Source organism: Triturus cristatus, chromosome 9 (assembly GCF_964204655.1).
Source record: "Triturus cristatus chromosome 9, aTriCri1.1, whole genome shotgun sequence".
Taxonomy (NCBI): Eukaryota; Metazoa; Chordata; class Amphibia; order Caudata; family Salamandridae; genus Triturus; species Triturus cristatus.
This window is the reverse complement of record NC_140592.1, coordinates 548,523,721-548,549,282: the sequence shown is the minus strand read 5'-3', so window position 1 is coordinate 548,549,282 and position 25,562 is coordinate 548,523,721. Positions and strand designations below refer to the sequence as shown.

General features: G+C 46.6%; 1 protein-coding gene across 6 annotated transcripts in view; it reads left to right on the top strand.

The window, feature by feature from the left end:
* Positions 1-25,562, top strand: part of SCYL1 (SCY1 like pseudokinase 1) — a 1,795,032-nt gene that overhangs the window by 1,585,509 nt on the left and 183,961 nt on the right. For all 6 annotated transcript variants that reach the window (XM_085625549.1, XM_085625547.1, XM_085625546.1 and 3 more), the window contains one exon: positions 1,780-1,861. In XM_085625549.1, coding sequence (XP_085481675.1) covers positions 1,780-1,861 — 82 coding nt within the window. The remainder of the gene's footprint in view (positions 1-1,779; positions 1,862-25,562) is intronic.

The window sequence follows — 25,562 nt, the reverse complement described above, 5'->3', positions numbered from 1 at the left end:
GTCCGATGAGAACACAGGTCTGCATCAGGTGGGTGAGCCACTCATGTACACCGCTCTATTGAGGTAGAGTGGTGAGTGTCAAGGTACATACAATGCAGACAGTAGGTTACATGAAGCCAAATGAGGCATTTTCATAGGACTTTTTCAAAAATACATTAAATCCACGATTTTTCAAGGCAGTGCAAAGTAATTTAAGATTTCACAGATTACCCAGAGGGCATTGTTCCTCCTCAAATTGCAGTGCTATCCCCTGTCAGAATGATTCCATGTTCAGTATGAACATTCAGTATGCATCAGAATGTTTTTTGTTATACTTGCCCAACTATTAACACTGTCTCTCAATTGTTTCCTATCAAAATTCATATGTATTGAGTAAGAACACCTATTGGAGATCCTCAGCAAAAAGGTTTTGACCATCAAGCTTGGTACGTCCATAAGAATTTCTGTGGCCAAGAACGAGACAATTTAAATTCTTCTCCCACAACATGGTCGCACCACTGAATCCTCATAATAATAATGCACTTATTAATTTCTGTTGGTAATATTTGTTTTAAAAATTGTCCCTTGTTGTTCCGAAAGAACATTCATGAGTCGCTGATTTACTGTAGAACAAATGCTAATTAATCAGTGATTGTTCCTTGAAGTGTCTGCTCAGGATGTCAATTTCTCTGGGAAGTGGTTGTACAGAGATGTTCCTCTGTCACAACAGTAGAGTTGGGTTCAATTGAAATCTTAGGGGATGATTACGATGGCGGGCGGACTTTAGTCCATCTGCCATTATCTCGGGGAGTCGGACCACCTACCTATAAGGCGGCGTTCCCACAGGGGGAATTACAATGCTGTTCGCCCGCCATCATCTCAGGGAGTAGGACCGCCCACCTACAAGGTGGCGGTTCCAGAGGGGGAAAAACGATGCGACCGCCACCACGGCGGTCGCACCTGCCATAGTTAACATTGCGGCAGGTGCTGCTGGCTGCAGCAAATGCAGCAATGTTAAAAAGGCATGTATTACATTTCCCTCCACTACTTGGCAGGCTCCATGCGGTGTCTGCCACATGTTGTGGGGAAATGTAGGGGGGCACCATAGGTGCCCCCAACCCCCAAAAGAAAGGGCCCAGGGTGAAGGGGGGGCCTGCTACGGGCCCCGAATGTCCATCTCCGCCAGCCTTTCCATGGCGGGTGAACTGCCATGGAAAGGCTGGCGAGGATGGTCCATCGTAATCCCAACGGCGGTGCCTGGTAGGCACTGCCACCATTTTAGGGATGGGAAGGCCTCCGCCGCACCAGCGGGCTTAAGGAGCCAGTCGGAAGTGTGGCGGTCAGATTTTCCGACCGCCACGGTCCCGTCCGCCATAATAATATGGCTTGTGGGAAATGGCCTCACGATGGTGGTGAACCCGCCACCGGCAGCCTGTCGGTGGCGGGTTCACCCCAGTCGTAAACAGACCCTTAGCTTTTAGGTAAGCACCTTTCAGAGCATCTACTTGAAGGTGATTGCGTCTTGTCGCGTAGGATATTGTAATTTAAGAACTTGAGTGCAACAACGGAGAGGTGAGCTTGTATTTTTAATTTCCATTTCATTAGTTCAGTAAAGTAAAATGGAGTCTCAGAGTGTACTCTCCATGGTTGATCATTTAGGAGGCCCTCTGGTATAGCTGCTGTAAAGTTAACATTTTTGTGAAACACTGTAAATAGTGTCCTTGGATCAACTGAATATATTTTGATGTATGTATCATCAGTCAGGTTTGTTGCTGATGAGGTTTCTGTTTCTTTCCCTAGAAAGGTGATGACGCATGGGGTTCTGATGCTGCTGGCGACTGGGGAACTGAAGAGAACTGGGAGTCGCTAGATTCTGATCAGGGTAATTCAAATTTTTTTTTTTTTGCAAAGACAGTGTCATATTGCAGAGGTATCATTTGTGAGTTGTCAAATTTAAACATTTTGGGCTGTAGTTTAATTGTAATCGAGCCCAGTTACTCTCCTAGCTGGAAAAAAGATCACAGATGATGTTTTTTATGTTCATTTTACATTATGTTGTGAAAATAAATCCATCAAAAACACCTGCTATTTCAGTCATGCTTTAATATTCGGGTCAGACTTGCATGCAGCTGTCAACTGCTGCGACAACAGCACTGAGATTAAAGAAAATAGTAGTATTGAGGTGTACCTGAGAGTGTGTTGACTAGATGAGGTATCACTGAGAATGTACACAATGTGGGAAGTGTGTGCAGCTGTAGGAAGGGTATCACTGAAAGTTTGTACTATGTCAAAGTTTGTACTGTGTGTAAAGATGAACTCTTGTTACATGCAGCCTCGTTGAGCCTTCTAGAAGTTTGTACAGTAGAGTTTGCGGAGGGGTAGGACATCTGTCAGTTCATTTAGTGTGTTCAGGTTGAAAATAAATTGCATTTTTGTTGCATTGTCGATAGTTTCCCAGAGCAACACCGAATACATATCAGAACTGGAGTTAAAATTATCAGTATTTCACTTTCACAAAGTTTTTAAAAAGCAAAGCAAACTGTAGAAAATGTTAATGGATTCCAGATAAAGCAACAGTTTCATAGAATTTGTTGGTGAAGTAATATTGTCAGAACTAAACATCCACCTTAAAAATAGTTTCCTATAAATAATTAAACCTTGCCTTGTTAAGATGTAAGATTGAACAATTAACATGTAAAATCTTTTGTGATTTGACTTTGCAATCAAAATACACAAACTTTTGTGCTTGCACTTGACACCTCTCATACTATCGATCAATAAGAACTCTTTTTAAAATTAATGTAAAACCTCCTGACCCCAGATTCAAGGTTGGTGTATATATTAATTGCATTCCCCTGCCTAAGCATAATGTTATAAAATTTGCACTTTTCAACTTTGAACAGTGTTGTTGGTCAGCTTTAACACTTTTATGCAGTATGAGTAATTTTAAGCCAAGGTTTCAAATAAATAATAGAGTTTGGGGATAATCGCGAGTAACTCCAATCACTCTAATGAAGTAGTCGAATTCCCTGTCTATTATACTTTTAATTATGTTTGATCTGTTATGTTAAATCCAAAAATAAAACAGGTTCAGAGTTTAGAGAGAGTAGAGTATTAATAATTTGCTTAGATAGACCGATGACAGGGATTTTAAACGATTGTAAACCCTGTTACTAAAAAAAAAAATCACAATGGCCTACTCTGTTGTGGAACAAGTACTGTTTGAATTGGTACTTCTTGAGAGTTCTGTTTCCATTTCTGTGAGTGGAGAAGGTCGATTATTTGAGTGGGGATAGACTCCATTTTCTTCCCGTGAGGTATCTGTTGTTTCTGTTTACCTACAACGGAGGGTGAAAGTGACTGCCCTTAGTAGGTTGAATATCCTTTTGTTGACATCACCTCGAGGTCGCGTCCACATCCTGTGATTCTGGGCAAATCCCTTAATCTCCCCGTGCCTGAATGTTTAATGCAAATACGGTGCTCATGTAAAGCGCTCCAATACCTTCGGGTCGAGTTCGAGCTATATAAATATGCAACAACAACAAAGGAGGTGCTTAAAGCATAGCTGCTAAGGTTTCAGAGTGTTTATGGGTGATATTTCCAAAATTTCAGTGTAATTGTGAGTAACATTCGACAACTATGAGGGACACTTTCTCGTGAACAAAAGCAAGCGAGGTAGACAATGGCAGATACATTAAAAGAAAAGTATGTTTACCTTTTGTCATAAAAGTAAGTCTATTGCATGTTATTGTGTAATAAGAAAAGCTGTACTGGTGCTGGTTCTGTAGATACAGATGTACACTTGGAATGAACATAGAAACTGAGGTTTGTTCTTTCTAGAAAAGTCAACTCTGCCACTGACCATCTCCTTTGTGCACATGATGCGCCAAATAGGCTCTGAATGCATTTTGCAGCCAAGGATCCAAGCTCTGCACTGGAGAGGTCTTCTGTGTGTATGTGTTGATGTCTGTTAGTAGCACTATTAGTGTCTAGTCACTGCACGCATTGTCTTCCCACAAATCATGCATTGTAAGCCCATGATGCATGTGTGTAGCTGCGTAGATGTAGGGGGACTGCGCACAATTATGGCCAGTGCACGCTGTCTGTGAAAATAATCAATTATGTGTATGTGGGCAATTAAATGTGAAGATGTGCTATGGCATCATTAGAAGTGAGCGTTAGGCCAGCATTAAATGTTTAATTACATGCAAATGATTATGTAACAGCGGAGACAGGTGTGCGTGCATGTGTTGCCTGTGCGTGTGTCCATGACCATGTCAGTGTGTGTGTTGTGTGTGTATGCGCACATAGGCAAACACATTTTAGGAAGCATTACCGCCAGCTGAGAAATTATTTTATACCTCACTCAGGGGGGTTAGACACTTTGACTTACTTTTTAGCAGCTTTGCGAGGGCAGCAGCCCTGCAAAGTACCATGTATCAGGCGTTAGACTAAAGCATTTCAGTGTGGTTATCCTCATCACTGCACTGAAATGCAAAGTCACACCTATAGTGCCTCCTCAGCTGCCAAGTGGCCTAGACCGCTGGCTGCTAAGAACACCGTTTAGTGAAGCTGGAGTGGCAGCGTGCGGTGTGCACTGCTCGGCAGGTTCGGGGGCTGGCTCAGCTCTAGCTGCTCCTGCTACAATGTAAGCACATGATTTATATTAGGATTCAATCACTGTGCTGCAATAAACTGATACATTTCACTGGGGTCAGGAGTCAGTGTCTGCCCTACAGAAAAAATGTCAGCCTGTGAAGTCAGGAGTGAGTTTGCCAAACTCACAGTAATAGGCGGGTCAGGGTGGGTCCTGTCGTCTGCGGTGTGAGTGGGCGGCAATTGAATCAGAAAGAATTTGTTTTGGCTGCTGACTGCAATGTAGCGCAGCTCGCCACAGTAATGAATCCCACAGTGCCTACCCGACCCCACCATATGTGGCGGCTGACTGAACACGGACTGCGGCAGCCAGAGTGGTGCTTCGTTCTCACTCCGCAGCAGAGCTGCCTAGAGCAAACCCGGGACCCCTGACTCACTGTGCAGCTTTACCTAGCTGAGCCAAGTGAGCCTCATGTCATCATGCCAGGCGTTGCAGCGGTTGGTCACCGGGCGGGTCAGGCCTTATGGATTGCTGGTCTCGCCGGCTACCCTGAGTGCTTTTGTGACATTTCCATAATGTGAGTGTAATTATGAGTGACATTCGACGACTATGAGTGACACTTTCTCGCGAGCAAAATCAAGCAATGAAGACAAGGGTAGACAAATTAAAAGAAAGGTGTGTTCATCCTTTGTCATAAAAGCCCATCACTCACCCTACACGAAGACCATGAACGAGGGGGGTCGATGGTCCTGGTGTTTAGAGCAGTGTAGAGAATATCATTCCCACCTGGCCGATCCAGTAGTATGCAAGAGGATCAGGCTTTTCAGGATGCATGTAGGTTTTGATACTGGCAGCCTTTTCACCAGAATGTAGCAGTTGCACCTGGATTGGATCTCTGCAAGACTCACTATATATTAGAATGCATCTAGAGTCCAAATCACTTTTTCTGTTTCAAGAAAGAGGTTCCAGAAACCAGCAGCTATTTCTGGGCCCGCACTACACTACAAAGCAAAAAAGACCAGATGCAGTTGGTAAAAAGATGCAAAGGATTTCGAACACACAGTGGATAACAGCTAATTTTACTGCCTATTTTAAGCGGTTATGCCCATCAACAGTCAGAGGAGGTAGAGGAGCTACTACAATATCTGCTGACAAAATCTAAGAAAAGAACAATTACGAAGTGCTGGAAGGTCATATCTTAACTATCATGTCTGAAATCATACCCTGATGCTGCAGACGTGGCAAACTGATACTGAAGTACCAGCACCATGGTCAGTTATGCGTGGCTGAAGGTGTCAGGCTTTAATGTTCAGTCATTTTTATTAGGAAAATCTCAGGACAGCAAATCTAAATTAGTGTCACCAGAGATATGCAGAAACTGACAAACTGTAAAAGAAAAACTAGGATGGCATCCCATTAGGGTATGTATACTTGATTAAACCAGAATAATTCCCCCTTACCAACAATTTTGAAACAAATACAGTATGAAACCTTTCAAAGTCATTAATAATTCATGTCACTCAGGTAAATTGGAAAAGAAAAAGTCATACCGCAATATAACTGAACACCGTTGCCATGTATCTTCTCAGTGACCAGGAGTTGACCAGACCTGAATAAACTGAACTGCTACCTATTAGGGCTCTATAGCCATTCCAAGACAACCCAAGCTACAACTAAATTCCTCGATCTGGCTTTCCTCCTCACCCAACAGGCGATCACAATACACTGAAAGGCAGGCAGACTGACAAAACTAGTTCAATGGCATGCTGTGGTCCTCAGTAGGGATAACGTGGAATATCCCATTGCATTGTCATGCAATGAGGTTGTGTTAAAAACTGGGTCTCTAGTTGGCAGAGGTATGCACCATGTCCAAGAAGGGACCACAATCCTAGTCAGAGTAAGTCAGATCCACACCCTTAATAAACCTGTGCTCACCCTCTGGTAGTTTGGCACAGAGCAGTCAGGTTTAACGCAAGAGGCAATGAGTGAAATATGTGTGCAGAACTTAAAACAGTGAAAACACCACACACAAAAAATCCACACCAGATTAGGACAATAGAGCTTAATTTACTGAACAAAACAAGACCAAAACAACAAAAATCCAATTATTAGAACTGGAGTTATGAATTATAGTGCTTAAAAGCATATGATAAAGTGCCAACTGGGACTATCTGGTTGTGCTTGACTGGGCCAAAACCAAAACTTCAGGCCCACCACCATAGAGCACGGTTTGGATACAGGGACTAAGTTTATCCCACTGAAAAAGTATCTTGATGCAGGTGTCAGTTCAGATCCTTAGGATTCGTAGGCGATGCTTCAGCCTCGAGCTGCACAGCTCGGGGGACGTCGTCGTCAAACCAAAATGTATGTAGGCAATGCGTCGTCGTAAAGCCATGCAGCCAGTGATGCTATGTCCTCGTCCTCGGCACTAGTGCCGATGTGTCGGCATCGAATGGAGATGCGTCAGTTCCAACCTGCTCCATACGGCAATGCATAGATTTTGTAGAAAACGGACAAAAAACCCACTTCTAAGGACTGGCTTGGCACCATTTAGCAGGGCAGGACTCACAGTTGGCTGAGTCCAGAGGCTGTAGCAGGGTTGTTGGAAGTCCCTGAGACTTCAAAACTGGAGGCAAGCCAGCCAGCCCTTGGAGTCACTTTAGTTCTGGGGATGTAGAGATGCAGGTCCAATCCTTCTTGTTCCCATGTAAGGAGGACAGCAGAATGGCAGTCCTTCAGCAGCACAGCAGTCCTTCTTCCTGACAGAGTATCCACAGATCCAGAAATGTACTGAGTTGGTAGGGTCCGAAGCCCAGTGCCTTTGAAGCGGGGGAGACTTCAAAGAGGGCTTTGAGGTGTGCAGAGGTCATCCTTTCCTGATCTGACTTCTGACTCACTACAGGGGGTAAAGCAATCTTTTGTGTGGGGACAGGACACAGCCCTTCCAAGTGTAAGTGTGAGGTTGTGCCCAGCACCTCCATCCCATCCTTCCCAGGATGGCCCATCAGTCACAACTAAGCTTCCTTCGTGTGTGACTGCCCAGAGGAAATGCAGAAGGCCTAGCTGTCACCCACCCCAGATGTGTATTGGAGACAGGTAGCAGGCCCACAGGGCTTGGGAGTAGTAAAATGCCAGCTTTACTAAAGTGGCGTGTTAAAAGTTGTAATATTAAATCTAACCTTACAATTTAAGAGGGTTTATTATTACAAGTCCATAGGTAACAAACAGACAGCTCTATATCTTCTCAATTAGGAATTATTAAATGTAATGAGGGATCCCCAATGTTAGCCTGTGAGAGGGGTAGGCCTCACAGTAGTGAAAAACAAATTAGGGAATTTTCACTACCAAGACATGTCAAACTAAAAAGTATATGTCCTGCCTTTTACGGACCCAGAACCGTTCCCTATGGACTACCTATGGCCCACCTTAGAGGTGACTTGTATGTAATGAAGGGGGAGTTTAAGGCACATATATTTCACTTTACTAGGACTTATCAGTAAATTAAATATTCCAGCTGTGGATGCACCATTGTTACAATGTTTTAGGGAAGTGAGTATATGCACTTTAGCACTGGTTAGCAGTGGTAAAGTGCCAAGACTCCTAAAGCCAATAAAAATGAGGTCAGAAGAAGGGGAGAAGAAAGGCAAAAAGCTTGGGAATTACCCTGCAAAAACGTCCAGTTTCAACACAACCCCCCTCCAGCCTAAAGCCAGGGTAGACTAATCGATACCATGATGGACTTCGCTGCTTAGGCGATAGAATGTAGACAATGCCCCACAGATGCATTCCAGTGGGCAAACTTACCACCATGGCCAACAGAGTGGCCCATTCCACTCCTTGGGTCTGACTTCTGTCCCCAACCCAAGGAAAACCCATCCAAAAGGACAGCAAACAACAATGGCCACCGACAGCTATCAGTATCCAGAGCCAGGTCCCAGGCCATCCAGGGTTCTCTGGCCTCTGAGGGTTTCTCGGAGTGGACGGCAGTAGCTCCAGGTGACTTAAACTCTTTCTCCACTCTTAACTCCCACCAGTCCAGAGATGCTATCCTGAAACGCTTAATTCAACCCAAGGTCTGTACCCTTAGGCTGAACAGGAGTCAGGGGCGAGTCCTTCCTTCCTGTGCCCCTCCATCTGGCCTTCTGGACCTTCTTCTCGGGAGTTTTATGTCCAGAGGACTGAGCTTTCAGTGTGCTCTGGGTGTCTGCCTCTCCTAGCTTTCTATCACCTGTGGTAACTCATTTCCTCACAATAAACAGTCAGTGGGCATCTGGGGACTAACTATGACCCTCCTCTGGGTCACCTCCCCACCCCACTCCAGGGATACCCAGGCCATGGGGCGGACAAAGTCCTTCACATGGGTCTAAGTGACCCTACACAGCTGACAAGTGTACTTCTCCGGGGATACCAGCCTTTCCAGTTTACCATGGTTTAAGCTGGTCCCGGTGTCCCTCAGAGCAGTGACAGGGACCCCATTTGACTCCCACCCTCAGGGATCACCAGCTCAGTAGCACTTAATTTACAGGCCCTGGGCACATAGAGCGGACTTTACTAGGACTGAGAAGTAAATCTGCCAATTGTGGATAAACCATTGATACAATGTTTTAGGGGAGTGAGCACATGTACTTTAGCACTGGTTAGCAGTGGTAAAGTGCCCAGTGTCCAAAAGTCAACAAAAATAAGTCCGAAAATAGGGAGGAGGAAGGCAAAAGGTTTGGGAGTGACCCTGCTGAAAGGGCCGTTTCCCACAGGTTGTCTTTTCCTTCAGGGACTGTATAAAAGATGGCATGGGGCACCTTAAACAAATATATCTTCTGTACAAATACAGGCTCAAGGACGCACTTTCTGAACCCCTCCAACTTTAGAGTCACATACTCCTATTCCCAAGCCTGTCACCCCCCTCCACCTATAGGTGTGCCGAATGACCACCCAGCGCACAACCTCTACACGCACAAGTTATGCGGTGCTCCCAAACACTTTCACTATATACTGGGATCAGACCTGCCACGGGTGTCAGTATTGTTTTTGTTTACCTCAAAGGAGCTATATCTTCGGTTACATGTCAAATCATCTGTGACCATTACTCCACAATACTCTGCCCTGACACACCTTTCCCTTAATATCAATGGGCATAAATTATTGTAACTTGACCGTGGGATACTGTTGATGATAGATCTGTCCATTCCCTCTTATCTTGATGACACGAAGTAATTTATGTGCCTGCAAAAATTATGTAAAACTGAAAAACCTAGTAAAAAGTTTGTATCCTTTGGCATCTAATGTGACTCTATACCCTTCATAAACCATCTACATTTATCAGGTGTTTTTATGAAAGAAGAGGTCAAACCACATTGTAAGTGAACACAGATTGTATCGAAGCCACAGTGAAAGAAACAAAACCATCCAACATTTTCAGTAAAATATATATAAAATGAATGTTAGTAAGACAATAGAAATTCACGCAGCCAGTGGCGGTTCCTTTGCTAATGTGGAGGAGGGTCAACACGCTGCTCTTAGAAGAGAGACGACATGGGAGAGACGGCTGCTCAGGTAAGTTCATTTTAATTTTTGTTTTAAATATTCCCCTCCCCGCTACCCCCTGTACACTGCCCCGCCACCCGGTTCCATACCGGCCACAACTGCAGCATTGGTTGGATAGGAAGGAAATATACAGAAGGCAAAGTGGAAAAATAAGCAACAGAGAACAAAGGTTAGTGGAAATAAAAGCAACAATGGAAGAGAAGCCATAGATTTAAACTCTACCAAAACAACATTTCTCCCCAGTCTCTTCTCTCAGTTCAGTATTTGCAATAATAAATAGATTCAATCAATAGAAGATTTCAAAGGTAAACTGAGTTCAGAACCTCCTTGAGGGTAGAGTAGCACTGAATAGGGATTATTCGTCAAGACTTAACACTGCTAAAGAGGATTTCTGCCACTTAAACATTAGAAACAAATGTATGATTTGTGATATTTTAACTTTGTCCAGATTCTATATCAGTGAACTCAGGCTCCAGAAAACTCTATGCAATCCTTGGAATTGTCTCCTTCTATATTGTGTCCCGGCTCTGACATCTCTCAGTAACAGAATTTGCTTATCCTCACCATGCAAGTTATGCTCAACTTGCAAGGTGTGCTTCAATGAAACAGCCTTTTCAAGATTGGATTGCTGAGATGAAGGTCACACAGTAAGTTCTGCCTTCGCTTCTGGCTGAGGACTGGATATTCTAAAGGGGAGTGTCGGTGCTTTGCACAATTACCAAAGGGCCGATAGGAGCGTGTGAGTCCCAAAGGACGAAGTCCCAATGAAAATTAAGAAAGCCTACACAAAAGAAGACCCACAGCCCAAATCATGATGGGTTATTTAAAATTTGGAATCATTACAGAAACATAAATGTTCTTGGTTAATCAATTCAAATCTATTTCAATATATTAAATCAAAAAATAAAAAATGCAATAAGGATATTGACATGAAGTCTGCCAATGGAGAGAGAAGGGGAAAGTGTAGCATTCATCCCAAAAGTAGCACATTTTATAGGCTCAGATGGGTAGAGGATTGTCATGGTGTGAAGTGGTGCCATGGGCTGTACTAATAAAGATACATTGACAAAAATCAATCAACATTGCAGAACTAGTGATATGAAAAACAGTCTTATTCTAGAAACCCTCTAAACATTAATAAGCAAAGAGACCCTTTTACCTACATACAAGGGGAAATGACATTGCATATTTAAACAATAAAGCATTTAAGGACAATTAAACCAGCAAACAACCTTGAACATTTGTAACATTACGAAAATGTCTTCGCAAGCTTCCTTCAAGGCATATTAGTTGATACAGTGCAAATAAAGAACACCACAGAAAAGATTACTTTTTGGTCTATTTTATGAAAAAGGAAAAACACAGAAAAAGGGAGAAATTATCCATGCAGGGCAACTTTTTAAAAGTCATGTTTCTTTAGCTGTCAGTGCAACCAAGCCTCAGGCCCAGTAAATAAGTTATACGCCCTACTTCTGCTCACCAAAACACACGCAAATGAGAAATAATCTTTATTAAGCTGCTTTAATATTCTCCGTGATGATTTTTTAAATCATTACAAACCACACTACAATATTATATGGTAGATCATCCATTGTTTCATTGCTTTTTGTTTCTTGTTCATTTCCTTTGAGGATTTCATGTTATCAAACATTCGATTTGTTGTTCTCTAACTCCGTTTCTTCTCTCTTTCTCTGTCTGGTAGTCTTCTTCATTCCACAAGTACAATTAAACTTGTTTTAAAGCAAGCAGTTTCAAAAACTCTTAATAGAAGAAATAGACCAATTAAAATAAGAATTATAATAATCAGGGCTAGTATCCGTTTCATATCACCTCCTCCTCCATCACCAGACCATTCACCAATCTTTGCTATTCCCTTTCCAATGGAACTGAACAATGAACCAACATTTTGCCAAGCACCAGTCTCTCCCAATGTTTTAACTTCATACAAAACATTATTTGTGTTATTAATATAATAATGAATTAGCATGATATTATCTGCCACATACGTACAAAACACCGTTGGATGCCTCACTTTTGCAAGGAAAATATTCAAATCCATTCCGTTTTGACTAACCATTGGACAAATGGCTATGATTTTTTCATTAACCTTAGTTAAAGCACCTGCAGTATTACTAGCCAGACCATCTTCTAAGGTAGACAACGTTCTAATTTTCACATTATCAAAGCCACGCCAATAGGAGGTATAACACACCAATATCAAGAACAACTCTTCATTTATTTTGCTCCCATGATACACTCTCTAGGAATGCCACAGTAATCTGTTGTACCACAGACATAATAGATGCCTTTAAAAATAGTATCACTTAGAGGGCGCTAGGTTGCCCCAACACAAGATGGCCAGCATTGTGTGAGGCTCTGGTGACCGGAGCTGCTTATCCACTAATAATTCTTCCTAGCAGAAGGCATCGAGACTCGCCGGCAGGCCGCCCACATTCGTGATGCCCAGCCAAACCCAATTACCCCCTTGGCTTCGCCGCTGAGGACATAGCGCAGCTGTTTGCAGCCTGTGACTGTGCTTGGCCTAGCTTCTATTGCCTTGAGCGCCGGCCCAGGCTCCGGTTCTGGCTGCTACTGGGCCGCATTGCTGTAGGTGACCTGGGACTTGCGGTGCTTTGGCAGCCCCTCCAGCGTGGGTTGCAGGCTTCGTGCAGGCCCCTGAGGTGCTGACAAGGGTTGCGCTGACCGCTCTGCGGATCCTCTCGCCAACTGCAGAGTTGTGGCTTAATGTGGGTTTCCTGGATCCCGGGGCACATTTCGGGGCGTAAGAGCAGGTGAGGAGACGAGGCCACGCGGCACACCTTGTAATTATACTGGCCCCTGGGGAAGTGTTACGGTCCACAGACCTTGCCTCGTCCTTGGAAGCTGAGAGTGAGGAGCAGCCTGCCATTTCAGTGTGTCCGATTACCTGCAGACCATGGTGGACCTAATCCCTTTACTGCTGGATTGAATTTGCTTGGTGCATCACTGGCCCTAAAAATCAGTGCATGTAACAAACGCCTGCCACGCACCTTCCCCTGCCACCTCAACTGATCCTTAGACTGATGGACCCTGGCCCGGACATATTTGCTCTATCCCTATTGCTGACCTAAAAGCAACTTAATTCCTGGTTCAGACTCCAGCCTCCTGCAGCCCCATCAGATTGGCTGCCTTGGTTGTGGATGGTGCTGGGGAGTTCTGCGTGCCTAGCGGAGGAGACCCCTGACATGACTTGCCTGCTTGTGCCCCCTCTAGAGCCTCCCCAAGGCGAGACAGGCCCCTAGCCTGTGTTACATGTGACACCCCCTATAACATTGAGAACGCTCTGAGCTCCCCTCTGGGAAACATCACAAAATCGTTGGACGGCTCGTTCTCTGACTTTTCCTGTGCGGGTTTCGGCCCCCTTCTCCCCATCCACCATTCTGGTGGTGAGGAGGGTTGACCTGGGGAGCTGAGACACGGGCTGGTGAAGCCCTCTCTGGAGACCACCCTTGCTACCCTATAGCATCCTGGAAGTTCTCTCGCTGTTAAGGTCCCGAAAATGTGTTTACTCATCTGTGAAGCTGACCTGTCTGCTAGCAGATATTTACAGTGTTTATCCTCCGGGTCGAGGGGGTATCCCAGAGGCTACTTCAACCTTTAGGTGTGATTGGTTGCTGGAGGCTCCCTCCTGCCCCCCCCCCGTGAACACCATACAGAGATGGACAAGACTGATGGCAAACAGACCAAGATCTCTTTTGACTAGCGCAGGCAGACACATACTGCCGATCCAGACCCTGATGGAGTTCTGTCAAGTCAGCAACCAACAGAGGGCTCATCTCAGAAACCAGACATCCGCTCCATGTTCATGGACCTGAAACACAGTCTAATGGCCATTGACACTAAAATTGACTTGTTAACGGACAGATTTAACCGTCTGAAGGACAAGGCGGACAAACGTGCGTGCATTGACCAGCTGGAACAAAGCACCTCAGAGGTAGAAGATGGGCAAAAGACAACTGGGGAGAAACTGTTGCAAATGGAAAAAATCCTGCAAGTGATACGCAACAAAAATTAAGATTTAGAAGCACAAGCTAAGCATAATAATATTTGAATTATTTGTGTACCAGAGTCAACGGCAATGGGCCGTATGGAGAACTACGTGGAGGCAATGTTAAATGTCACTGTTGCTGTGCAGGCCAACCGTAAGGATTTTTTGAACATCAAGCGTGCTGTATTGCAGACAGATGCCAAGTACTCACTAATATACCCCAGCAATCTCTAAAGATTCCTTTCGGGCAAGACCCACTATTTTACCGGCTCAAAGGCAGCATCAAAATTTGTTGAAGCCATCCCGAAGACCGTACCGCAACTGTCCCCGGCGGCTGAAAACGCTGGGTCTGGGCATCCAGTGAAATTGACTTACTATGAAACGAGACCTTTCACCCATCTTTAGGACTTCTGATGGGGCAGCGTTGCTGGGGCATTGTAGCTGTGACCCCTGCTGTGGCCTAGGAGGGCCCCCTGTCCTGGCAGGCCTTAGCCACGCCCCTTTGATAACTCCAGGCATCCGGCGCCATGTAGCTGGGAGAGTGTCTGACCTCTAATTCTCCCCCTTAGAATGTGTTCCTGGTTTACTCCTAAGTTCCTCGAGTTGCTTAGAAGAAGGGTTGGGCAGGTTTGGCCTATTTGAGGGGCCTAAGTGGGTGGTGGGTGGATTGTTTGGGTAACGTTCACAGCTGTTTTATCAGGGAAATGTAATTTTCTCCTTTTTCCTTGGTCACTCAGCACTCTACTGTGTATTTCCAAACTAAGTGCATCTTTCACCTACTTCAGGCGACCTGCTTTCCTTTCCCTGTCCCGCTATGTTCTCTATTAGGTGCTTAACATTGAATATACGGGGCCTAAATGACAAGCACAATGCGCAGCATATGCTGGCCTATCTGCACCGGCATCCGATTGACATCAGCTTCCTGCAAGAACGACACCTCACTGAACATACAGATACGCACTTGCAAGCGGGATGGGAGGGTGAACAACATGAGGCTTATTACTCGAACTATGCAAGATCTGTGTCAGTCGGGTTCCTAAAGGGTCTCCCCAGGCCCACTCGCCAGGTCATTTGTGATTCCTTGGGCTGCTATGTGTTGTTGAGATTATTGTTAATCTATGGCCCCAATTTTGATGACCCCATTTTTTGGTGATGTTTGGAGACTGTCCGGCACTCTGGGCCCTGTTACGGTTTTGTGGGGTGGTGACTTGAACATCCTTGACCCGAGGGCTGACTGCCCCAGCAATATCCGACATCCACACCACTGTACAGCTGTGCAGCTGCATCTCCTCATGACGGACAATCACCTTTCAGACCCCAGACGTGCTAGGCATGTAGGGGCTACTGAAGGCACATGCATCACGACATCGCACTCCAAATGGTCGCGGATTGATTACTGTCTGGCGATGCAGAACATTAATTCTTCGACCACAAGAGTAGAACATCTATCGAGGACGCTGTCCAATCACGTGCCAGTTCTGTTGGAAATGTGTCCGCTGGATTGCCCTGGACACGATTTAACATGGTGACTTCCCCCTAGAATCCTACCCTAGAACCCTACGAGGCCAAGTTTTCTGTGAGCAGGTGAGAAGTGCCGTAGTGGAATACTTTGAGCACAACCAACACTCAGTGTCTTTCCCTTTTACCCTCTGGGAAGCCTTCGGAGTTGTGCTACGGGGGTCTGCATTGCCAAGCAAGTAGGAGTGTTGTGAACGTTTCGAGCCAAGCTGGACCGTCTCAAGATAGAGATCCACACACTTGAGCTTCAATACTCTGACAGTTGCTCGGTGACCGTACTGGCAGCTAGCAGAATATGAGGAAGCGGCACAGCTGGAGACACACTACCTAAGCAAGGAAGCACATGCTCAGAGATACGGGGAGGGTGAGAGAGCGGGCAAATCTCTGGCCAATCTACTGCGCAGGCCTTGGGCCAGTGACTATATCACTGAACTACAAGACGACATGAATCATAGTCATATAGGCATGACTGCCATACAGGAGGAGATGACATCCTTATTCTCTTTTATCACCACACAACCCGAGATCTGCTCTGGCTTCGAAAATGGACATAGGCAATATCTTGGTGAACCTTTCACAACGGAAGAGATTAAACAAGACATCAATGCACTACCTGGTGCCAAAACACCAGGCTTGATGACCTCACTGCTGCCTTCTACAAAGAATACTCTCAGATCCTTGCCTCGCACCATCTTGCGATGTATGAAGAATCTTTTCAGGTCAGCACCATGCCCCTTCCCTGCGAGAAGCCCTGATTGTCACAACACTTAAACCTGACAGGAAGCCTCATAAATGCGAGTCCCACAGCCCCTTGTCAATGATGAACCTTGACGATTTGACAATAAGATCCTTGTCAAGCTGATTGCTTCCAGACTATTCCCCCTCTGCTGCCATTATCAGGCCAGACCAAGCAGGATTTGTGCCTGGGAGATTGACATCTCATACTTTGCATACTTGTTTTTGCCCCAACCTTGATGCTGCCACAGTTTTCCTCAATGCCACAAAGGCATTTAACTCTTTAGAGTGGCCCTACTTATTCACTAAACTGTCACGTTTAGGTGTCAGCCTGAAATTCATCCATCTGGATGGACTTCTATACAAGAGCCCTGCTGCTCGTCTGCTTGACAACAGTACTGTAACACCCCCCTTCCTACGAATAGAGGCACCCATCAGGGTTTCCCGTTATCACCAGCATTATTTGCCATTGCTGTGGAGCCGCTAGCGGCGAGACTGAGGCAGCATCACTCACATAGACGGCTAGGATTCACGCAATGCCGGATTCTTGTGTCACTGAATGCTGATGAAGTCACCTTGTATGTCAAAAATCTGCGGGATAATCTAGATCCGCCAATCAGTGAGTTCAATAGATTTGGGGGGTTGTCGGGCATCAACATAAATTGGTCTAAATTATCTTATTTCCCCTAATGCAACTGTAGAGTTCACTTCAGAGTACCCACTCACGATTCATGGTACACCCGGCACTGGAGCAAGACCATGCTGTACCCTGTCCTCTTTCGACAGCACTCTATTAAGTGCCTATGCGTCCATGTGCGTGTGTAGATATGGTTGCTTGCACAATATGGGCTTGGAATGAACTCAAACGACGAGCTTAACTTAATGTCCTCTTCGCTCCTTCATTGCCCATCATTGATCACCCCTCCTTACCCTTAACAAACAATGCAGGAACCTGGTCTCAGCTGCGGAATCTGCAAATAACGAACATGGGCACTCTCTATTCAGAGGGCACCTTTGTTACCCCGCAACTGTCCCTTCAGGAATCAAACGTTACTTTATTGGACACATTCACATATTAACAGCATAGTGCGCTTGAATACTGCATGCCTCCTTCGCAGCAACCCCTCCACGTTCAAGTACTTGAAACAATACTCTCTTCTCCCAACCCGTGCAGATTAGTGACTAGACTCTATTCTGAAATGCAGACGCAGACTACAAACACAAAGCTGCAGACAGCAGAAAAGAAAATGGAGATCCAATTATGACTCCTATGAAAAGGAAGCATACAGGCTTTCTCTGTTGAAATACAAAGAACCTCTGACTAAAGAAAAAGCAGCATTCTTCACCTCCCAGATTGAATCCAAATTCTCCCTGGGAACTATTCCAAGTGATTAACAAACTGACCAAACAACCTGAAACCAAAGGAACTAACTGTAGCCAAGCCTACTTTGATGCCATTGTCCAACAGTTGATCAAATCTATAATTTATTCAACTCTTCTGGTAATATGAATTCAATTATGCAAGCCTCTGACCTTGTGTGCAACAACAGTATGCAAAATGACAACATCTCGGTCTGTCTGACCAATTTCACCCCAGTTTTCACCCTACAAGTGGAGCATCTTATTCACACTACAAAATCAGGATCTCCCCATGATCTGTGCCCCCTTTTTGTGTAAAACAAACCCCAGAACCTATAGCAACTGTTCTAGTTAACATCTTTAACTCTGTTTATAACTGGCCTTTTCCCAACTTCCTGGAAGAAGGCCTCATTCTTCCTCTCCTAAAATAAAAAACCAAACCTAGATCTAGAGGACCCATCCAACTACCGACCAATTTCCAGATTACCTTTCCCATAAAAAATAATAGGAAAAACCATGAATACCCAATTAACTCAATTTATTCAAGATCATCACTTGTACCCAATTCAGTTTGGGTTTAGAACGGAACACAGCACTTAGGTGGCACTGATTTAAGCCACCGATAAACTTAAGACCATCTTAGATGGAGGAGGCAACACGGCTGTGGTCCTACTAGACCTGTCTCTTTTTAATCTATATGTCACAAAACTCGCCTCTCTAATTTGATCTCTTAGGTTCTCCCTCACTTCATATGCAGACAACACACAAATTGTGCTGTCGGCATACAATGATGTAAACTACACTAGCTCTCAGTTACGCAACTGTATGAGAGAAATTGGTATCTGGATGGGCAAGCAGTGCCTGAAAATAAACTCTGATAAAACTGAGGTCATCCTCTTTGGAAACAGTCCCCATTTTAGACCTCATCAAGCTGTCCTTTAGAAATGGGACCTCTCCCTTTGCCAACCTTAAGAGCCAAGAGTCTTGGGGTGGTACTTAATGACGAATTAAACTTCAGCAAGCAAGTTAATGCAGTCATTTTCTGTTCTTTCAACACTCTCCGAATTATGAAAAAGTTTCTTCAGTATCTTCCTATGAATACCAGGAAAACATTAATCTCATCGTTAATCCTATCCAAAATGGATTACTGTCAATTTACAGGAACAATATGTTTAGAAACTGCAGATTATACAAAATTCTGCTGCCAGGTTACTCCTTGGCCTTCCCAAACACCAAAGACCAATCAATCTCTCAAGCCATCAAAAACCTGCATTGACTGACTGTCAGGAACCATATTAAATTTAAAGCCCTGTGTCTGACCTTTAAGGCCTTGCAAGGCACAGCACAGGAATTTCTAAAACAGCGTATCTCCGGGATGAATCCAGCAGGAACCTTAGATAAAAGGGAACAAAAAAAGTCACCACCTTCAGGTATAAGAAAACCAAATGGGGAGGAAGCAGCTTCATCTCTGGAGCTGATATACATCAGGTCTGCTCTATCTTTACAGGTGTTCAGAGAATTCCTTAAAAGCTGGCTCTTTAATACATGACATCCTACTGTCTTGTGCTCTTTACTGAGCTCGCGCCAAGACACACCATAGGGAATACGTTGCGCTTTTGAAATTTTCTAACGTAACATAACCACGCCAGTGTGCTTCCCCTGCACTCAACATGATTGGGAAACGGATCTGGCTCTCACCTTTACCGATGATCAGTGGAGATACTGCTGCGCTCCTTCTCAGGCCCTTTCTCCTAAAGGAGAAGGACTGCGCAGTATCCATTTTAGATTTAAATTTCAAACATCGCACATACCACGCACCAGTGCGACTACACAAAATAGGCTTACTTAAGGAGGCGTGCTGCCTGCGATGCTTGGTGCCCGCAGCAGACTTCTTCCATGTCACGTGGGGTGCCCCGTCATACAGTACTCCTGGTCAGCAACCTTTGACACAATTGCGGAAATTAGGGAGTGTGTTATTGTGCGCTCACCGTGTTTTGCATTATTAGGCTATGTCAGGGATGTCTTGCCTTAGGCGCAAAGATTAAAGGCGATGCTCCTCCTATTGGCAAAGGGACAGATTGCAATTCACTGGGGCCGACCACCCACTCCAAATCGGGAGGATTGGCTGCGTGAATCAGCTTACTGTCAGGAACAGCTGTCGGCATATTGGGAATTGATGTTGATGCCTGCCCGACCCAAGGACATTTGGTACCTTTTGGAGGCATATCTGAGGGCACAAGTTGATGCAGGAGATAGTGAGACTGTCGTGGTCTCACTTTAAGCAGGCCGGCCCACCAACCTGTGTGAACGTAATGATGCTCAGTGGTCGCTCTGACGGTTACTGTTTAATGCACCCACACAGCTCCTCAATAATTCTCCACTTCTTACCTCTGTTTTTCTTTCCTCCTTTCCCCCAGTCCCTATATCTCCCCCCCCCCCCCCTCTCCTGGTCCGTCAGGCATATACATTCTACTCGGGCTCCCATGATGTAGGCTTGGTATGTCTTGGTAAATGTGCTATGTATATGCCTGTTTATGCATGTCTTTGTTATTTGAAAAACTCAATAAACAAATATTAAAAATATTTTTAATAGTATAATGACCTAGCAAATAATCGCTGTTAACTATATAACTATAACTGTGTTAGATGATCCATAAATATTTCAGAACCTTCCTAGTCATAATGATTCTAATTCTAGACAGAATCTTTGAATTTCGAAATCTCTCCTCGGCTTCTTCTTAAAATGGCATCTATCTTGCTTCTTCAGCATTTCCAGTAAATTTCACTTTCTAGTCATTACTCTACTCTTGTCATACTTTGTGCTGCTTTTGTCGCATCAGTGTTCAGCGGCAGATAGCCCCTCTCCCGAGGCAGTTGAGCACTTAGAAGTTCTTTTAACATAACATTATATTCTTTCATAAAATTACGATTCACATCACTCAACTTCCTTACATTCTTCTTGTTAGTAGTATTAGACTTTAAATAAAACAATGTGTCTATTTTTATTAATAGTGGCTAAATCTTGCATTCCATTCAGCTCCTCAAATTGCAATTCGTAATCTGTCTCAAATTCCTCCATAAAATCTTACTCTGAAAACATCAATATATTACACTGCATGACAAACAGTTGCTTAATAGATGTTGAAAGTAAGTAACCTCCTTTGTAACAGAATTAGGCAAGTAGGTACATATATAACATTTAAAGACATTAATAGTGTCTGTATAGGGGGCGTGGTCTGGCCACGTAGGAAGATGGCCGCCTAATTGAAGAGCTCTGCTCCGGGCCGGCACCCATCTGGAGACAGCATTATTTACAGCATCTCCAGGACTGTCCCTGAAGAGTTCCTGAGCAACCTGAAATCAGAGCCATGCCTGGGAAATGTTTCCGTAGCCCAATGACCTCTTCTTGAGCCCTTTTCAAGCTGTGGAATCTCTGAGAGAAAGTGTGCTGCCGGGCCTTGTGAAGCCTTTGAAGCCCCGGGCCTCGCGTTGTCATCCTGCCTGCTTCTCTGACTAGCCTGTGGCATTGACAGTGTGAAGATTCATGAGGTAGGCGCTCTCCCCACTCTGACCCTCACAGCTCTATCATTATTTCAGTCAACAACTGCTGGTGGGAGTTTATACATGAAAATCCTTGGCAATGAAGTTATTTTCAGAGTTAAGCTGGGAGTTTCCACACGCACTGCTCTTGATAAATGACACTTTTACCACACATTGAATCACCTCAGAGTCGTGTCTGTGCTCAGCACCTATGGACTGCAACATTTTATTTCTAAATTGCTGGTTCATGTGTCACCTTTTTGTCTCTGAGACTGTTTTTTTAGCTAAACTTGCTGTAATTTCTGTCAGCTTGTCTCTGGAGGTAAATGAAAGCCTTTCGTCTTCCTTTCAACAATATACAGACTGCTGGAATTTCTGTGTAAACTGCCTTTGACTAGGAAAAAAGAGCAAAACAAATTTCTTTGTAATTTTAAACTTTTTGGCACAACTTGCTTCATCACTGCATAATCGCCGCCTCTCAATTTGTTTGTGTTACCTCACAACATCAGCTGCCTGAGCCATAACAAAACCCAACAAATATCTATATGTTTCATGTTATGTCAAAACAAGTTACATAACTAAAATTCACTTCATTCTTATTGGCAAGCTTGATTCATTCTTCTTTACTGCTTCAAGTGTCTGCGGTAATGTCTAATAACAAGAGCGGAAACAAGCCTACTAAGCAGTTACCTTTTGCTGACGCATTAAAACTATCAAGTGGGGGGAGGAGCCTAGCGCGCAACCAAGATGGCCGCGTAGGTGCGAGGCTCCCGAGGACCTCCGCGACCTCCTACATAAATCCTGGCGTAATCCTGTCCTAGATGAGGGGACTGTGTTTCTGAACCCGAGCTGAGGTGACGCCCGTTTTCCGTTTTTAATTCGGACTTCGGACACCGGCGGGAGCACCGATTGAGGTTTGCGGCCTTCTCCACACCGGCCCCCCGTACTGGAGTTGTGGGGCGATCCGGCGACAAGTTGAACAACAGCGGCGGGCAAGGCTGGGCGACTCGCGTACCCCGCGCTTTCACTTTCGCTCTTGCGCCCTCCTTGCTGCCAGGCGAGGTGGGGTTGCGGAGCGGTGTGCGGTGGTGTGGCCTCGTTGGGGTGCCCTGCCGGCCCGCCGGCTGCAGTCCGTCCTGCGGAGCGGTGGTCGCCCCCCCGGAGCCCTTGAACGGGGTTGTCTACCCCTTTTTGAGGAGATTGGCTCGATTTGGGGACCGCGACCATGGCCACAAAACAAGATGGCGACCGGGCTAAGGTGAAGTCGACCCGTCGTGGCGCGGCCCATCAATCCAACAACATGGACCGCTACACCCTCCAGAAGGGATCTCCGGAGGCGCTGCGTAGGTCCCCTACGGGCCCGACTGATGCTCCTGCTCTGTCCACGGACCTGACCCTCCGAGATGTCATGGGCGCCATCGCCGAGATGAAGGCCTCGGTGGACCAGCGCTTTGACACTCTGGCGCAGAAGATCGACTCGGTCCTCGTGGACGTGGGCCTTGTGAGAGCCGATCTCTCAAAAACAAATGACCGGGTCGATTCTTTGGCCCATTCTACCTCGGGCCTCACATCGGACGTGGCGGCCCTCCAACAGGAGGTGCGCAGGCTTGGCCAGGCGAGCGCCCTGATGAATCGTCGACTGGAGGATTCCGAGGGTCGGGCCCGGAGAAATAATGTTCGCATTATCGGGGTGCCGGAGGGACGCGAGGCAGAGGCAGCGGATCTGTTTGTGGAGGACCTGGTCCTCACCCATCTTCAGCCTCGGGGGCTGAGTAAATTCTTTGCAGTGGAACGTGCCCATAGGGTCCCCGGGGGTAGGCCTAAGGCCGGAGCCCCTCCGAGGCCTCTCATCGCCCGGATCTTCAATTTTCGGGACAGAGACGCTATCCTGCAGACTTCCAGGCTACAAGGGCCGGTCAAACTGGACAACATGGATATAAATTTCTATCCTGACTTTACTCCGGCGGTCCAAAAGCAGAGACTGAGCTTTCTTGGTGTCAAACGCCGCCTCCGGGACCTGAATCTCAAATATGCGATGCTTTTTCCGGCTAAGCTGAGGGTGGAGGTGGATGGCCGCACGCACTTTTTTGATCGTCCCGAGGCGGCCGGGGACTGGCTGGACACTTTGCCTGGAGATCGGGGCCGGGGGGGTGGGGGGGGAGCGGTTGGTGGGGAGGGCCTGCAGGATCAGGACTGAGGGACTAATGGTAGGCCTTGCTCTCGACTGTGTTATTGTCACCATTGACTGTTAGGGTAAGTTCCCCTCCTGTGGAGGTCGTGTGGGGTCTCTTGGGGGATCTCCCTCCTCCTCTGGGGGACTAGTTAGTTTTTTTCTCTATGGGGCGACAGGCACACTGCACTTTGGGGGGGCTGTCTGGGCTCATGCAGGGGTGCAGGGAGGGGGGAGTTCTGTTGGGACGGGTGGGTTGGGGTGGGGTGTTGTTCGTTTTTACCGCAAGGCAAACCCTTTACTGTATTGGTGTTTTTGAGATGCTCTCGGGGGGACGAATGATGGCTTCTGTATGTGATGGGGGGTAGGGACCTGACTTTGTTGTCGTGGAACGTTAACGGACTGGGGGATAGGATTAAGCGAGGTGTGGTCCTGCAGTATCTGAAACGAATTTCGCCAGATGTGGTCTTTCTGCAGGAGACACACCTTATTGGTAATTCCTTTTGTGCCATGAGTCGGCGTGGCTATCGTTTGGTGGCCCACTCGGGCTTCACGTCGGGCTCGCGGGGGGTGGGCATCATGGTTAAGAACTCGCTCCCGCTGGAAATAGACGAGGTGCGCCATGATGAGAGGGGACGCTACACTGTCTTGGTGGGGAGAATGGAGGGCAAAGTAGTTGTCTTTGTATCAGTGTACGTCCCACCGGGGTTACAGTCTACCACTTTCGCGGACCTGGGGCGCCTCCTCCTTGACCTTCCGGGGGGGCTCCTGGTGGTTGGGGGGGACTTCAATGCGGTGGCTTCTGGGACCATGGATCGTTACCCCCCTAGGGACCTCCCCCGGGCACAGGCGTGGCTGTCCGGCCTCTTAGATACACTGGGATTGGTGGACTGCTGGCGTTTAAAACATCCCACGCAGCTGCAGTACACCTTCCATTCGGGTGCCCATGGTAGCCTCTCGCGGCTTGATCATGTCCTTGTCCCTGCGGCCTATGCTGGGAGGGTGGGGGAGGTGCGCCATCTGGCGCGGGGCATTTCGGATCACTCCCCACTCCTGTTGCACTTTGATGTCTTCCCGAGGGGGGAGGGCAGGGTAGCTCCAATCAATGCCTGGTACCTGCGCGACCCCACTATTCGTGCTGACTTGATCAAATCCTTGCAACGGTATTTTGAGGAGAATGTGGGGTCTGTCCCGTCGGCCATCTCCCTGTGGGAGGCTTTCAAGACAGTAATTAGAGGGGAGGCCCTCTCCTTTATTTCCCATGCCCGGAGGCGCGCACAGGAGGAGGTGACCCGGGTGGAGGACGAAATTGCCGAATTGGAGGGTGATCTGGGGGGTGGGGTGACTGACGCTGCGCTGCACGTTCTCCGCCTTAAGCAGGCGGCCTATAGGTCCCTCGTTACGGAGGCGGCCAGGGGCCTCAGCAGAGAGCAACAGGGGCGATTGTATGATGTGGGTGATAAGGCCGGCAAGTTGATTGCGTGGTTGGACAAGAAGGAGAGAGCTAGTCGTGTGGTCCCGCTGATTGAGAGAATGGATGGTGTACGTGTTACTGAGCCGGAAGGCATTGTTGCTTGCTACGCGGATTATTTCCGCGAGGTATATTCCCCGGTTTCTCCCTGCCCGGAGGAGGATTCCCATGCCCTGCTGCGTGACATTGCGCTGCCCTCCCTCTCCATGGAGGACAGGGAGTTGATGGATGCCGCCCCCACCTCGGACGAGATTGCCCTCGCCATCCGCTCGGTCGCCTCTGGCAAGGCCATGGGCCCGAACGGCATTCCTATTGAGCTATATAAGCTGCGACCAGATGTACTGGCACCCCACCTCCGCGCAATGTTCCTTGCAGCCCACTCGCGGGGCTCCCTCCCGCCGGACCAGCGTCTGGCTACCATCGTGGTTATCCACAAGGAGGGGAGACCGCGAGACCGGGTTACGTCCTACCGGCCTATCTCGCTCTTGAACGCGGAGCCTAAAATCCTCGCCAAGGTGCTCGCCAACCGGCTGGTCGGCGTGGTGGGCGATTTGGTCCACCAAGACCAGTCCGGCTTTATTCCCCATCGCAATACGGCCCTCAATCTGCGGCGCTTGCACGGGGT